The sequence below is a fragment of the Erpetoichthys calabaricus genome, chromosome 16 (genome assembly GCF_900747795.2).
Source record: "Erpetoichthys calabaricus chromosome 16, fErpCal1.3, whole genome shotgun sequence".
Taxonomy (NCBI): Eukaryota; Metazoa; Chordata; class Cladistia; order Polypteriformes; family Polypteridae; genus Erpetoichthys; species Erpetoichthys calabaricus.
The window spans coordinates 74,229,050-74,243,908 of NC_041409.2; the positions used below are offsets into that span (position 1 = coordinate 74,229,050).

Here is a 14,859-nt window from a genome sequence, read left to right on the forward strand (position 1 = left end):
AATAATTCACTTTGTATATTCAGAATGTTTGAAACCTCTCACATTTAATGGTCTCGTGGGGCAAGGCATCCTCAAATCCATGGGACAGGACATCTTGGCTCATCAAGTGCTGCAGCCCACCAGTCATGTGCATGTTGTTCATTCGGAGAGGGGCTGGCTTTGTCATGACAGGCAGAAAACCAGACAGACCGATTTCAAGTGTAGAATTAGCAGGCACAGATCCCTGTGAAAAGATAAAGGAAAATACACAGATCAGGGAGAAGCCAATATTATCACACAAAAATGACTTCCAACATTCATAAAACATATGCTACTCATGAGCAAGAGCTGTCAAGTCTGGGCATAAAATACAACAGTGACACACTGCCAGCAGGTTTTTAAAAATCCCAATCTTGAATAAAAAGGCCACCACTGGGTGTAACACATACCTTCACAGAGTAACCAAAAAATGTCCCCCCATGAATTAGGGATGTTTTTTCAAGTCTCACTCCACTTTCTGTCCTTCTGCTCATGAGTTATGTGTGGCTGCTGGCTGTACCATATAGCCAAAACAGGTGGTCACCTTAGGCAGCTAAGCCTTTTGGGGGGGGGGGGGCTCTTGTTAGACAAACAACAAACACTGATGCACAAAACCCCAAAAGAAAATGTTTGAACTTATAAAGACAAAGAACTCATATGTAACCGCAAGGGGAACCCCCACCCACTCCCATCCCCCTGCAATTCATTTTAACAGCCGGGTTTGAGTTATATGAAACCCCAAGCTGGATGCTGTTAGATCTGATATATATTGCTTTGGGCGCAACATTTTTACTTTTGTCTACAGCAGCAAAAAAGCTATAGCTGGCACTGCCAATCACCATAGCATTCACCACTCATATGCCCAGCATAAATATAAAAGGCAAATTAAAAACTCCACTTATTCCCTTGCTGTGCCTTCCAAGGGTCCAAAGCATCTTCCCAGACCTCACATATTAATTTCATGACAACCCAAGTGAAACACAAGGTAAGTCATAATCTCCGTGGTTTTTGTCAGGGGAATTCTAATGCTTTGGGGTCTGTTTGGATGGACTAAGTGGTGTCTGTTCCAAAGCTCCGCACACAGGGAATAAAGGCTAAATAATGGCAATGCTAACACTGTTAGGTAATGACTTCAGCATCATTCTCCAATGATATCTGAAATGTTTATGTTATGCTGTGATTATTTAACAAAATAATTAGAGGAATCAAGGGATTATGACAAAATCAATCTATGTTTTGAACTCAAAGTCCCCATTCTACATTAAAGCTATGAAGCCTCTTAAAACACCAGGTCGTTTCTGCTGAGCGTAGTCATGTGTGTGCTTAACAAGATGATTAACGGGGTCTGTCAGACGTAATAGGAGGCAAACTCAGTGGTGCATTATCGGGAGATGAGATTTCATCTAATCAGTCAGATGAAGCAAAGCTTAAATGCTTTTAATTCCCTCTATGAATTATATTCAAGGGCTCTTCTCTTTTGTCTTGCTCAAGAAGGGTCCGCCCGTCTTATTGAAAATACATTAAGAAATATGGAAAGAGAATGCACTGGGTAATACTGTGTGAGTGTGGGACAGGCGCAGGAGACTCTTCAAAAACTACTTTGAAACGAGTAGAAGCTAACTATACTCATGAATAACACAAGAACATTGCTATGCATTTTCTAATTAGTAGGGGAATAGCAGAACTCTCCTATTGATAAATATGTCGAAATTAACAATCCATGGATTCTCTAAACCTGCTAATTCCATTTTGGGATTGGTGGAAAGCCAGAAACTGTCTTGTTGAAATTGGGCTCAGGTTTACAGGTGAAATCCATTGTTCACTCTCACAGATCCAGTTTACAATTACCAACTAATATAGTGTAATGTGCACATCTTTAGAAGGTGGAAGGACAAAACCGTTATGAACCAAAGGAGAACAATGTGATGCCACACAGAGCAACCCAGACTGACATTCCACAGATTTTGTTATATTGCAACCTTAATTGATTAAATTAATTTCTCCCTCATCAAACAACACTCAACACCCCTGAATGACGAAGCAAAAACAGGATTTTACGAATTTTTGCAAATGTGTTAAAAATTTAAAAAATCCTGAAATATCACATTGACTCAAGTTTTCAGACCCTTTACTGAGTACTCAGCTGCAGTACATTTGGTAACCATTCCAGCTGGGAGTCTTCACAGGTATGACATGAATAGATTTGCGCATCTGGATTTGGGGATTTTCTGCAATTCTTCTCTACAGACCCTCTCCGGCTGTCTGGCTGGATGGAGTCCATCATTAAACAGCAACCTACAGGTCTCTCCAGAGATGTTTGATTGGGTTCAAGTCTGGGTTTTGGCTGGGCCACTTTATGACATTTAGAGAGCTGATTCTAACCACTCCTTTGTACTTAGAGTCTTTGTCCTGTTGGAACGTGAACCTTCTGCCCAAGCTGAGATCCAGAGCGTTCTGGAGCAGTTTTTCATTAAGGATTTCTCTGTCTTTTGCTCCATTCAGCTTTTCCTCCATCCTGTCTAGTCCCACAGTTCCTGTCACTGGAAAGTGAGCCAAACAGCATGATGCCGGATCAGGTATGGTATTGCACAGGTTATACTCAGTACCAGGGCTTCCTCCAGACATGATGCTTAGAATTAAAGCCAAACAGTTCAACTCTTGGTTTCATCACACCAGAGAATCTTGTGTTACATAGCCTGAGCACCCTTACTGTGACTTTTTGCAAACACCAAGCAGGCTTTCATGTGCCACTTAGCCGTAAACTTCAGATCAGTGGAACATTGCATTGACGGTTGTCCTTCTATAAGTTTCTCCATCCTACACACAGGTTCCCTGGAGCTCAGCCAGAGTGACCAGTGGGTTCTTGTTCATCTTACCAAGGGGCTTCCCTCCTAATTGACTGGGTAGGCAGCTCTAATGACAGTCGTGGTTGTCTCAAACTTATTTCATTTAAGAATTATGAAGGTAACTGTGCTCTTGGGAAACCATTGATGCTGCCAACATTTTTTAAGATTGATACCTCAAAACAGTCCTGTTATTAATCTGTGACATCATCAACTGTGGGTTCTTCTATAGGCAGGTGTGTGCCTTTCCTAGTTATATGTGTTCAAGTGAACTGAGCACAAGTGGACTCCAAACAAGGAGAGAATGAGATGCACCTGAGCCAATTTCAAGTGTCTTTTCAAGGATCTGAATACTTGTATTAATGTGATATTTCACTTTTACTTTTAAATAAATTTGCAAAAATACCCAAAGCTTTGTCATTCTAGGGTGCTAAGTGTTGCTAGAAAAAATGAATTTGAATGGTTTTATGAAAAGGCTGCAGCATAACAAAAGGCATAAAAATGGAAGGGGTCTGAATACTTTCTGAAGGCACTGTATATGAAAAGTGTAAGAGCCAAAAGTTGTATGTGAATGAGCAGGTCAAATCTGACACTGAAATTAATTCTGCCGTTTCATCACCATGTGACTTCTTTCTTTTGCAAGTTAAATAAAGGTGGTGTTTTTGTTAGCTGGTAGAAGTACATGAATAAGCTCAAGTCATTTGTTCCTTTGTAAATTGATAGTACTTAGTCATTTTCTGAACATTCACGTCTTTGTCAGAAAGATTGCTCACAAAGTACATTAAACTGAGGAGCTCCACAGCGTGGGAAATGTATTGTACAAAACCCATCATGATGGAAGAAACTCCTTTACAGGTCAGGACCAGAAAAAAACATGATATTTCATTATTAGAAGGTCACCAAAAATTCTATGGTTTTATCTCTGTCCTTGTCTTCTGCCCTTGTTAATTTTTAAGTTTACTTATATCCTGCAGAGGCTTACAAATGTGAACTAAAGTTCATGCATCAGCAATCAGCAATCCAAACTACTGCCATTTTGTTTCTGTGATTAGGTTTCTATATTATGATACTTTGGTCAATTATTTAGCTATAACATTAAACTTTCATTGTTGCTATTGTAGACAGAAAGATGAAAATACTAAAAAATGTAAGAAATTTGAAAAAAGAGAGGAAACCATTCAGTCCATCAAGCCTGTTTGTTTAGCTAATAGCTACACTGTCCAAATATCTCATCCAGATTCTTATTAAAGCTTAGCAAGATCTCTGCTTCAACTCCATGGCTCGGTAGTTTGTTCCAGAGTCCTACCACTCTTAAAGAATAAAGAAGTGCTTTCTGGCTTCAGTGTGACAAAGCCTGATCTGGATCAGCAAATAGTTTTATTAGATCAGATATAAACTAGATAGATAGATAGATAGATAGATAGATAGATAGATAGATAGATAGATAGATAGATAGATAGATAGATAGATAGATAGATAGATAGATAGATAGATAGATAGATAGATAGATAGATAGATAGATAGAACTTTACTTGTCCCCTGGCGGACATTTGGCTTTTACAGAAGCACTTTAAATAAATAAATACATAAATAGGTAGATACATAAACAAATAAATAAATACACATGCTTTGGTCTGAACAGAGAAAACGATGAAAAAGAAAGAAAACTTGACTTGGTAGTCTCAATTCCATTGAGGCATTATGCAGACGTATTGCTGTTTGGTATGAAGGAGCCCCCAGTAGCATTTCCTAACACATTTCTGCTGAGTAATTTGTGTCTGAAAGTCCTCAGAGTTAGTAGTGTGTCAGCATTATTCATAATGGCACTCCGTTTTGTTTTCATTTTCTCAGGAGGTCCAGAGTGTGTCCCATAACTGAGCCTGCTCTTTTAATTAGCTTGTTGATTTGGTGGGCCTATCAAAGAACATCAAGTAAGAAATTGTGTCCAGAGAAACATTAAAAAGGTTTCTGCAGATTGGAATAGTGAAGAATCACCCTACTTCTGTAAAAACTGCAGATCACATGAGGAGTCACTATAGCATCATCATGGTCTGCTGTCATGTTGGACTAGCTCTTGGGTTTTGGAGGTCTTTTATTGCTTCTGTTCTTTTGTTTCGCCTTTGTGATGATGCCATTGAGTTGTTTCAGACTTTGCGATTACTTTTGTGTTTCTGTAGTCAGGAGGAATCTACCATTAGGGCATTCTGGTAGGGTCTTTTCACCAATCCACCCTCTGCATTATAAAACACTCGAGTCCCCACAAAAATGACAAAGGGGGCCCCCCTTGCTCGATTAAACAATCGAGTCTCTGCACGCTGAACGCAAGAGTGGGAAATACCGCTCAGCATTAAACTACTGGCGGCGTTATTAAAAGTATGGTAAACTCTCTGTTAAGGAACTAAGTCACTCAGGGGTCTGTGAGGGTCTTAATCCAGCCTAAGAATTCTTCAGCCAATATTTCACTTTAAAATATTGAATATAGAAAAAAATTATAAAAGAAGACTGAACATAATGCACCAGAGTTCTGCTAATCAAGCTGAGGGTTGTAGGGAGCCAGAGCTTGTTTCAGTTTATCATTAATGACATACTTGACTTTAAATGAAGCAAAACAGAAGTTCAGGATCTTATGTATAAATATTTTTAAAATTTATTTTTGTATTTATTTTTTTTACAACCAGAGTCTAGCAAGACTAAGTGACTCATTTTAAGGTCTCACAGAAATGAAAATGGAAGGTTTGAACTGGCAACTTTGTGGATTAAAGTGCGACCCCCAGGCCACTACACCACACCAGTATATTCTCAGTGCACAGCAAGTCATTTCAAACACATTTTTCTTGAGCCAGGGTTGGCAAGAAGAATCTGAGGTTGCTCCCATGGATTTTATCTTTAGGTAACAGTAGCTTGGGTTTACCTGCTGATCTGCAAGCTGAAGCTCGGCTCTCGTTCTCTCTTCCACTGTCACTCCAGTCCCATCAAGTGTCTGAAGGCCAGGAATTCGAAGTATGACTGTAGACCGATAGATCACCTTGCGACTCACCTAGCAGGAATGATTATAATAATAATTAATTACATGTATACAGTACTTCTCTAATCTATTCAAAGCACTTAAACACAGACAGTGGAGAACCACATCAACCACCACCAAGGTGTAGCATCCACGGGGATTATGGGACAGCAGCCATTTTTGTGTCAATATGTTCACCACACAGTAGCTATTAGGTGGTGAATGGTTGATAGATAAGTTAGCCAATAAGGGATGATTAGGGGACCAGAATGACTAGGCTGTGGTGGACAGTTTAGCCATGATATTGGGAAACAATATCAATGACCATAGAGAGCAAAGACCTCAGTTTTACATCTCATCTGAAGGGCGATACCAGTTTTTATAGCACAGTGTCCTGTCACTTCATTTCTAATTCCGAGTTTCCCTGGCTGAAGGAAGGAGGCTTCTCTTGACTACTTTGGGGGTCATGGCCAATTGGCTGACCAGCAGTTCCAGGTTATTCCTATCCCTTTGGGAAGTATACCACCATCTACTTAAAGGGTCAGACGCACCTATATTGGGCTGCAAGCAAGGTGTAGCTTCCTGCTGCTCCTTCGTGGTGGTAGGGAGGACTTATAGGTGGTCTCTAGTCCTACTTTGGCCACCTTCACTCCACCATTCACTCGATGACACATTTTAATTTTCATATGTTTCTTCAGAAAATGTCCCGCATAACTATGGGACAAGCTAACATGACATATCCTCATTTTACCTAGGATGACACCGAAAGAGAGAAAATCTGGCTGCGATCTATGAAGGGCTCACTCCAGAGGACCGAGATTAGCCCCTCACAAGTATTAGATTGTGGGCTGTGTCATGGGGCTGGGATTATCATTTGGGACCAGAAGGCCCTTCCAACAACTGTGCAATCTGCCTGCATGTTTCATTAACTGACATAAGAAGTCTTGCTGCATTTTGGAAGAGCATCCTGTTGGGTTTACAGTGAAGACAGCTGGGGGCTGTGAGGATTACCTGCCCTGTGGGACAGACGGTCAAGCTGCTTGATTTTATTCGATTTTTTTTCTGCTACTTGCCACACTTTTTTTTTTCCCCCAATGAAATTCATATTTCTAGCCTGAGCTGAAAACGGCCTCACAGTGTCTATGACAACCTCTTTGCCATTTGGTTAGGGGATTTGTTTCGGATATCTTTAATCTGGCCAGTATTAAGAGGGAATATGCGGGCAATCACTTAATCCATTTAATTTTGAAATGTATCATTCTTACGGTCAGAGGATTTCACATTCTCTAATTCCTTCTTATAGTGCATGCTGATGTTTTGTACATTAGCATATTCTGGCAGATTCTCAAATTTAGAAAATTAAGACAGTTACTCACTTGGAATGAATCCAGGTATTTAAATGACAACGCACACCACTGTTGCTTATATACTAAACGAAAATTGCATTATAAATATTGCCACACATGGACATCAGTGCATCATCCTCTGGGTTCATCTGAGCTGCATAACAGCACCCCAGGAAGATAGGGGAGCTGCCACTAATCACATCCTCTTCCAATCCCTCCACAGTACTGAGGAGACGTCCAGTGAGGTCAGCTGACTCCGCCCCTTCCAGTCTCCCGCCTATAAATCATAGGGTCACCAGACAGAGGCATCACTCTGTGATCAGAGCACAGTGCAAGACAGAGCTCCTATTTCATAGCCTAGACACACTAAACTCTGATCGGCTCTCTATTTTTTGGCTATTTGATTTCTGCTCTGTGCCACAGAGCACTTGTTTTGTTTTCAGTTTGATTCAATTAAATGGGGAATGACTGGGTTGGCACCCTAACATTTATCGCTTGGACTTGTTGTTCCTCACTTGACCACAATATATATTGTGATTCATCATCATGGCCAGATAAGGTTCAACAGAGAATGACATCTAGTATAAAGATTGATAATATTTTTTATTATTAATGTTTAACAATGTAAATGTTTAAACAAGTGTCTATCATATTTTAAAGTGCAAACAAGCTAGATAAACCAATGTTTGCTACCTCCAGAGGTTTATTGTTATGAAAAAGATCATTTGGGTCAGTTTATGATTTAATTGCAATTCTTTCTTGTTTGTTTGAAACTACATTTGTGCATTGCTTTGAAATTGGAGAAAATGCTACACAAAGCAGGACTTGGCTTGGGGGGCTATGATTCAATACGTATTTCAAAAGCCACAGAATTCCTTTAAATTAAGGCTGATACAAAGGCTTAGTCTTGCCACCATTTTTCATCCTGAGAAGATCATCTCTTTTGGCGGCCAAAATCAGATGGGCCATGCAGCTTGCCCTGTGCAGACTATGAGCTGACTAAAAAAATAATTGAGTGAAGCCTGAAACTACACATGGAGCACTATCAGGTTGTCTTGTTTGCAAAGTCACTTTCTATTTGCTTTTTGTTTATGGTACTAGTTGTAATATTTTGATGTATATAACACATGAATAGACATGTAACGTTTTCTCTCTACCTCATTGTTTGGGGTTGCAGATGTAAAAGCAAGGAGGATGTTTAGAGTGCTAGCAGCAGCTAATCCCGATAATGTGGTAGGATTATGGATTTGGGGCATTCTTTTAAGGTCTGCATAATAAAGAATATAAAGAAGAGAATAGGGTCACCACCACAACAGAACAGAAGGGGTGAGTTCATTTGGGTGCAATAATGGGTCGATGCATTATTGGCTTTAATCAACATTATACAACATATTAATATTCATAATATTGGAGTTGTACTACTAAGCCAAAAGCTAAATGGACAATTTTAAAAAGAATGTGCTGTATGACAGAAAGGATTCTTATGGAATGTCTTCAAACCCATGCAAAATCTAAAAAAAAACAATTGTTTTATTAAACTAAAGCTCTAAAGGGAAGGATAATTACAGGGAAATCACAAAGAAGCAATTGAATAGAAAACCTCATAGCCTCTCTAGGTCTGCCTTTTTAGGTTGGCTGTTCCTGCACATCAGGTGGGATGGCTCTAGCACTTCGTAACGATTCCTGCTCCACCCAAGGCCGTCTTGTCTTTTGTAGCTCTGCCCATGTCTTCTGCTGTGCTGGGTGAATCCTCACATATGTGAGTCTTTCACATTCAACTTTAAGACCATTAATTTACTAAAGGGAGTAGCAATTAACCAGCTTACTGAGGCTACTCAGTGAGAAGAGCTGCTCCAGGGCTATCTAGTGACTCCCAGAGGATGTATACACCCAAATCCTAAGTAAATATGGAAAGACCAAGCATGCAGTCCAGGGAGGTACCAGGGCCACCTGCTGTTTGATTTGGGTATAAAGGACCCCTATGTCCCAGGATAGTACCTCCCTGCTACCACATGTCACCCTGGTACTTCAAGAGTCCTCCAAAGCCTCACTTTTTAATTAGTGAGTTAGAGACTTTTGCCACTGCTCGATTACCACACCTCAAGCTTTTGCAGGCTTCCTCTAAAGGCAAAATACCCTCCTTCTCTCTCTCTCTCTGTCTGTCTCAAGGGTCTTCTGAAAGGATCTCTTTCATCAAATACCATATAACATTGGATCAAACATCCCACACCTGCATCCTTACTACTAGATACTAAAGTTGTTTAGAAACCCACAAAGATCCTTCAAACCTATAAATGATTTTATTTTGCCTAATAAAATGATCCATTGAAAGTCTTAAAGTTAGTACTTACAGGATTGCCAGTAAGTGTGAGTTCAGTAAGTTTAGGCAGGCTCTCCAGTTTCTCCAGCTCCGTCATATCCTGCACAACATAAAGACACTGAGTTTACAGGGTTTATGGGCTGTACACGATGGCATCATGACCAACAAACAAAGTATGGCACCAGCTACAGGAGTTCAGAAGAAGAAGGTACAGAAAATATATAATCATCCATCCATTCATTTTCTAACTAGTTGTTGCAGTTCACTCCTATAACACTAAAATTTAAGACAAACCAGGTGATCTGTCAAAGAAATTGTTCATGCTTTCTAGTCAAATTCCTATGAGTTTTTTTGTTATATATATATATATATATTGTGAAGGATTGCCGGCTTTCTACTCCGGCCCTCACCCCCAGGCCGCCAGGAGGAACTCTCCCGACAGCATGAACGTGCCCCGAATTCCAGCAGGGCATCATGGACTCTGTAGTTTATATGCACAGCCCTGCTGGATACCATGGGGGCCTCCAGGAGTCGCTGTAGGGAGGTTGTCAGACTCTTATGTGCCCTATAACCCGGAGGTGCATCATGATCACATGACAGGAAGAAACGACGTGCCTCCAGGGTGAAGAAGAGTTTTTATATGACCCGGAAGTGTTCCTAGTCACGTGGACAGAGAGGACGAAACACTTCCGGATCAGGACTATAAAAGGACTATGGGAAATCTCAGATGGCGAGCTGAGCTGGGAGGAAGGGTGGCAAAGTGTCTGGGAGTGTGGAGGATTGATTATTGATTGTTTATTGTTTATTATTGAGTATTGTGGAGAGGAGGATGCTTTGTGCACTGTATTGTCCAAATAAATATAATTATTGGACTTTTACCTGGTGTCTGGAGTCGAGTCTGAGGGTTCAAGGGGTCACGGAGACCTCAAACTATCACAGTTGGCGTAGTCGGCAGGATTCTCTGGCCGTCGATTTTGGCAGAGGACCTGTATTTAAAAATTTTTTTTACTGTGGACAGAACCCTAAAAGGACAACATCCAGACACGCAGCAACATCGCAAAAACCCAAAGTTCACCAAGTCCGTATGGGGAAGAAAAGAGGCAAGCAGAGCGGCAGCGCCAGCGGAGAAGCTCTTTTCGTAATGGCCAACGCTTGGGAGGAGCGTAGGAGCGACCACACAGAGCGGGAGAAGCCTATGGAAAAAAACTGCAACGAGGTAGGTGCCGGGGAAATAATTGCGGATAAATTGAAAATAACGCATCTTGTACCTTGCACCTACCTCGGAATAGATCATCCGGAGGCTCTGCGGGATGCAGACAAGACTCCTGTAAATGGTGGCAAGCTCTCGTTCGAGCCGGGGAGAGAGATGACTGACATCCGCAAGTCGGCAGCCGACAAGGGACATGTGACCCAACCCGACGCTTTCTGGGAAGGAGGTGGTCCACGTCCCGCTGTTTGCTCCGTCTCCGAAGAAAAAACGGACTTGGACTTTCCAAAAGGGAAGGGGGAGGCGAACGAAGCACCGCTCACCCCGCAAAAAGGTAAGGAGGGCCGAGAAGTGGCTGATCCGTATGTCGATAAATTAATAAAGACAGACAGCAGTTCGCCAAAGAAGGCAACCCGGCCCTCAGACAAAAAAGACTCCAATTCCCAGAAGCCTCCGCGAGACCCGTCAGAGCACGTGCCGACAGCGGACGTGCTCATTGGCTCCCAAACGGCTGGTAAGACTAACAAGGAAGTGGGCTTACCGCCGGCCGAAATAACTAACTTTATAGACGTGTGGGACCTCGAAAAATTAATCGAACCCGTACGAAGTATTTTACAGATGCTACAGGCAATAAAGAAGATCATAGGAGACCTGGGAGCGACGGCCGAAGCGCCGGTAAAGAAGATGGATGAATACCTACGGCGACTAGGACGTGAGCGTCCCGTCTTATATGATTTGGCGGTACAGGTTAGTAAAGACGGTACCGTATATAATATAGGGACGCAGTGTGAAACGGGCCCGTGTTTAATAAGTACCGGGTGCCAAAGCACTGCGTGCCCTACAAGGGATTGTGGTGTGATGACCGAAGGGGCGGAGGAAGCGCCGCTTGAACCAGGGCAGCTGAAAAGTGCTGTCTCTTGGAACAATGTGGGGCTGAAGACGCCGCCTCGGGTTAATTTAAAATCAAAGGGTGTTCAGACAGAAAAAGGGCTCTCTTTTACTAATAGAGAGACCCAAACTGTGGAAAAGCCCCAGATTAAAAAGGAGATCCTATTAGAGAAACGGGAGTCTCCTGATAAGGTGATGAGAGAGTTGTCATTAGTTACTGGAGGGGCGGAGGAAGTGCCAATCAAACCAGGGCAGCTGGAAAGTGCAGTTACCCGGAACGATGTGGTGCTAATGACGCCGCCTCCTATAATACATAGGACAACGGGCGTGCAAACAGCAAAGAGGCTCTCTCTTCTCCATAGAGAGCCTCACGCTGTGCACAAACCCCAGAGTAAGCATGAGATTCCCGAAATAAAAAGCGGGTCTCCTGACAAAGTAAAGAAACGGGCAGAGAGCAGCAAAGCGACCGAAAAACCCTCCTTAGCAGAGGAGAGGGTGGAGCTGACAGAATTCCCGAGATGTTTCAGGTCTCGGGAAGAGAGACTACCAGGAGGGCAGCGTCAGTGCTACAACTGCCGTCGGCCAGGCCACTTGTGGCGAAGTTGTCCCCAGAGGACAGGGGAGCGGTGGGACAGAAGATACACCGTTCCCCCAAGGTTCGCTGGGGAGCCTAGACAATGTCGCCAAGGTTCGGCTAACGCGTCCTCCTGGAGGAGGACGTCCCTCGCGGGGCTGGTCATTTCGCCCCAGTTGGCTTCGCTAAGGGGGGGGTATTGTGAAGGATTGCCAGCTTTCTACTCCGGCCCTCACCCCCAGGCCGCCAGGAGGAGCTCTCCCGACAGCATGAACGTGCCCCGAATTCCAGCAGGGCATCATGGACTCTGTAGTTTATATGCACAGCCCTGCTGGATACCATGGGGGCCTCCAGGAGTCGCTGTAGGGAGGTTGTCGGACTCTTATGTGCCCTATAACCCGGAGGTGCGTCATGATCACATGACAGGAAGAAACAACGTGCCTCCGGGGTGAAGAAGAGTTTTTATATGACCCGGAAGTGTTCCTAGTCACGTGGACAGAGAGGACGAAACACTTCCGGATCAGGACTATAAAAGGACTATGGGAAATCCCAGATGGCGAGCTGAGCTGGAAGGAAGGGTGGCAAAGTGTCTGGGAGTGTGGAGGATTGATTATTGATTGTTTATTGTTTATTATTGAGTATTGTGGAGAGGAGGGTGCTTTGTGCATTGTATTGTCCAAATAAATATAATTATTGGACTTTTACCTGGTGTCTGGAGTCGAGTCTGAGGGTTCAAGGAGTCACGGAGACCTCGAACTATATATATATATATATTACATGTCAGAATTGTTCAACCAATTTTGAATACAACTAATCTCGTCCATCACTCAGACACAAATTACGCAGTAACATTACGATACATCTTTCTTTCAACAGTAATTCGTCCGATAGAAGACCAGACGGTGTTAACGGTTGTAGATATTCTTCGGGATATTGTAAGTTGATGTTTTTATCTTCCATACCATCACCACCAACTGTTTCAGCATAGTCTGTTGATACGCATTTAACCAATTTGCCGTGTAACTGATCGACAATTTTCGTGTTAATTTGTTTGACTTCATTGTTTCAAGGTGCTAGGATTGCCCGTGTACTCATTTCTTCTGTTGAGAACCCTTCGGGATGAAATTCTTCAATAAGATTTGGACATAATAAGTCTTCTTTTATTGGGAACTTAAAGTGAGGAAAACAAAAAATGTATAAGAGCTGAGAGCGCAGGAACTGTGTCTGACAAAAGCATTCACATGACTGAGAGGTGATGGTTGAGATTGAAAATAGTTGAGGGGAGGGCAGGACTTGAAAAAATCTCTTGGCAATACTTTTGTCTCAAGATTTTCTTTTATAATAAAGATATACAGTATATATATATATATATATATATATATATATATATATATATATATATATATATATGTAAAAATTAAGCAACAAATAGTGTTTATCTAGCGAGTATAAATGTGTTCTGGTGTGCATCCAAGTTGTCTCTCGTTCTCTCTGTGAAAGCATCTCTTGAATTACCCTCATTTGTTTTCAGTGCTTTTTTTTGATTTATTTTTAGTGTGTTTGGTTTTATTTATATAATATATATATATATATATATATATATATATATATATATATAGTCATGGCATCAAAGAAAAGTGTTGAAGCTAAAAAGGCTAAGAGAAAGGTGGCGTATCAATGATTGAGGTGGAAAAGAAACTTACCACAAAACATGAAGTTACAGTAAATGCAACTTTCATTTTATTATACAATATTTACATATTTATTGTTTTCATATTTGAATGTATTATTTAGGGCAATTAATTGCATTATTTTTACCTTAAATTATGTGTTTTTGCTGTTTAAGTTGATTGAAATGGGTATGGTGACACATGCACACATGGGAAGCAGTCTAACGGGTTAACTGGGGATAAGACGCAGAGCCGGGGGTTGACGAACTGCACTAATGCTTTTTCTCCCTCTTCCACAGACCATCAGAAGGGATGCCAACCTAGAACTGACCAAACAAGGTCTGTGTGTTTCACTGGTATGAGTAAAATCTATTGCAGATAATCAGAAACGGGAATGTAGAGAAAAGCCAAGCAAAATGACACCTTTTATTGGCTAACTAGAAAGATTACAATATGTAAGCTTTCGAGGCAACTCAGGCCCCTTCTTCAGGCCTGAGTTGCCTCGAAAGCTTACATATTGTAATCTTTCTAGTTAGCCAATAAAAGGTGTCATTTTGCTTGGCTTTTCTCTACATTCATAATGGCTAACACGGTACAACACCCTAGTACTTCAGAAACGGGAAGAAAGTGATATTTTTCAACACACAGATTTAAAGTAAACTGAACCTGAAAGTATTGTCATGCTTAACAGGAATGCAGTGTATTCTGGGAAAACAGAAAGGCAAAGCATGATTCAATGTATTTTACATAGTTAGAAAGTAAAGCAGGACCTTAGAATGTTTTCTATAGCCAGTCTGTTGTTGGCTTCTAAAAGCAGCTTTTTGATTCTTGTGGGAAAATAACCTTGACTTTGTGATACTGACTGAGTCATATTCTGTGTGTTTTGAGAAAGAGTACGCTCTGCTAACGGGAGGAAAACAAATAAGTCGGGTGCTCATTTTGGGTGAGAAGGACTGCCTTTTATTGGATCCCCTTTTGAAAAAGAGTTT

At 41.6% G+C, this 14,859-nt stretch overlaps 1 protein-coding gene across 1 annotated transcript in view; it reads right to left on the reverse strand.

Annotated features, from left to right (window-relative positions):
* The window catches only part of lrrc9 (leucine rich repeat containing 9), a 215,435-nt gene that overhangs the window by 12,816 nt on the left and 187,760 nt on the right, over positions 1 to 14,859 (reverse strand). Inside the window, 3 exon segments of the mRNA XM_051920105.1 lie at positions 43 to 223; positions 5,773 to 5,898; positions 9,563 to 9,631. Coding sequence (XP_051776065.1) covers positions 43 to 223; positions 5,773 to 5,898; positions 9,563 to 9,631 — 376 coding nt within the window.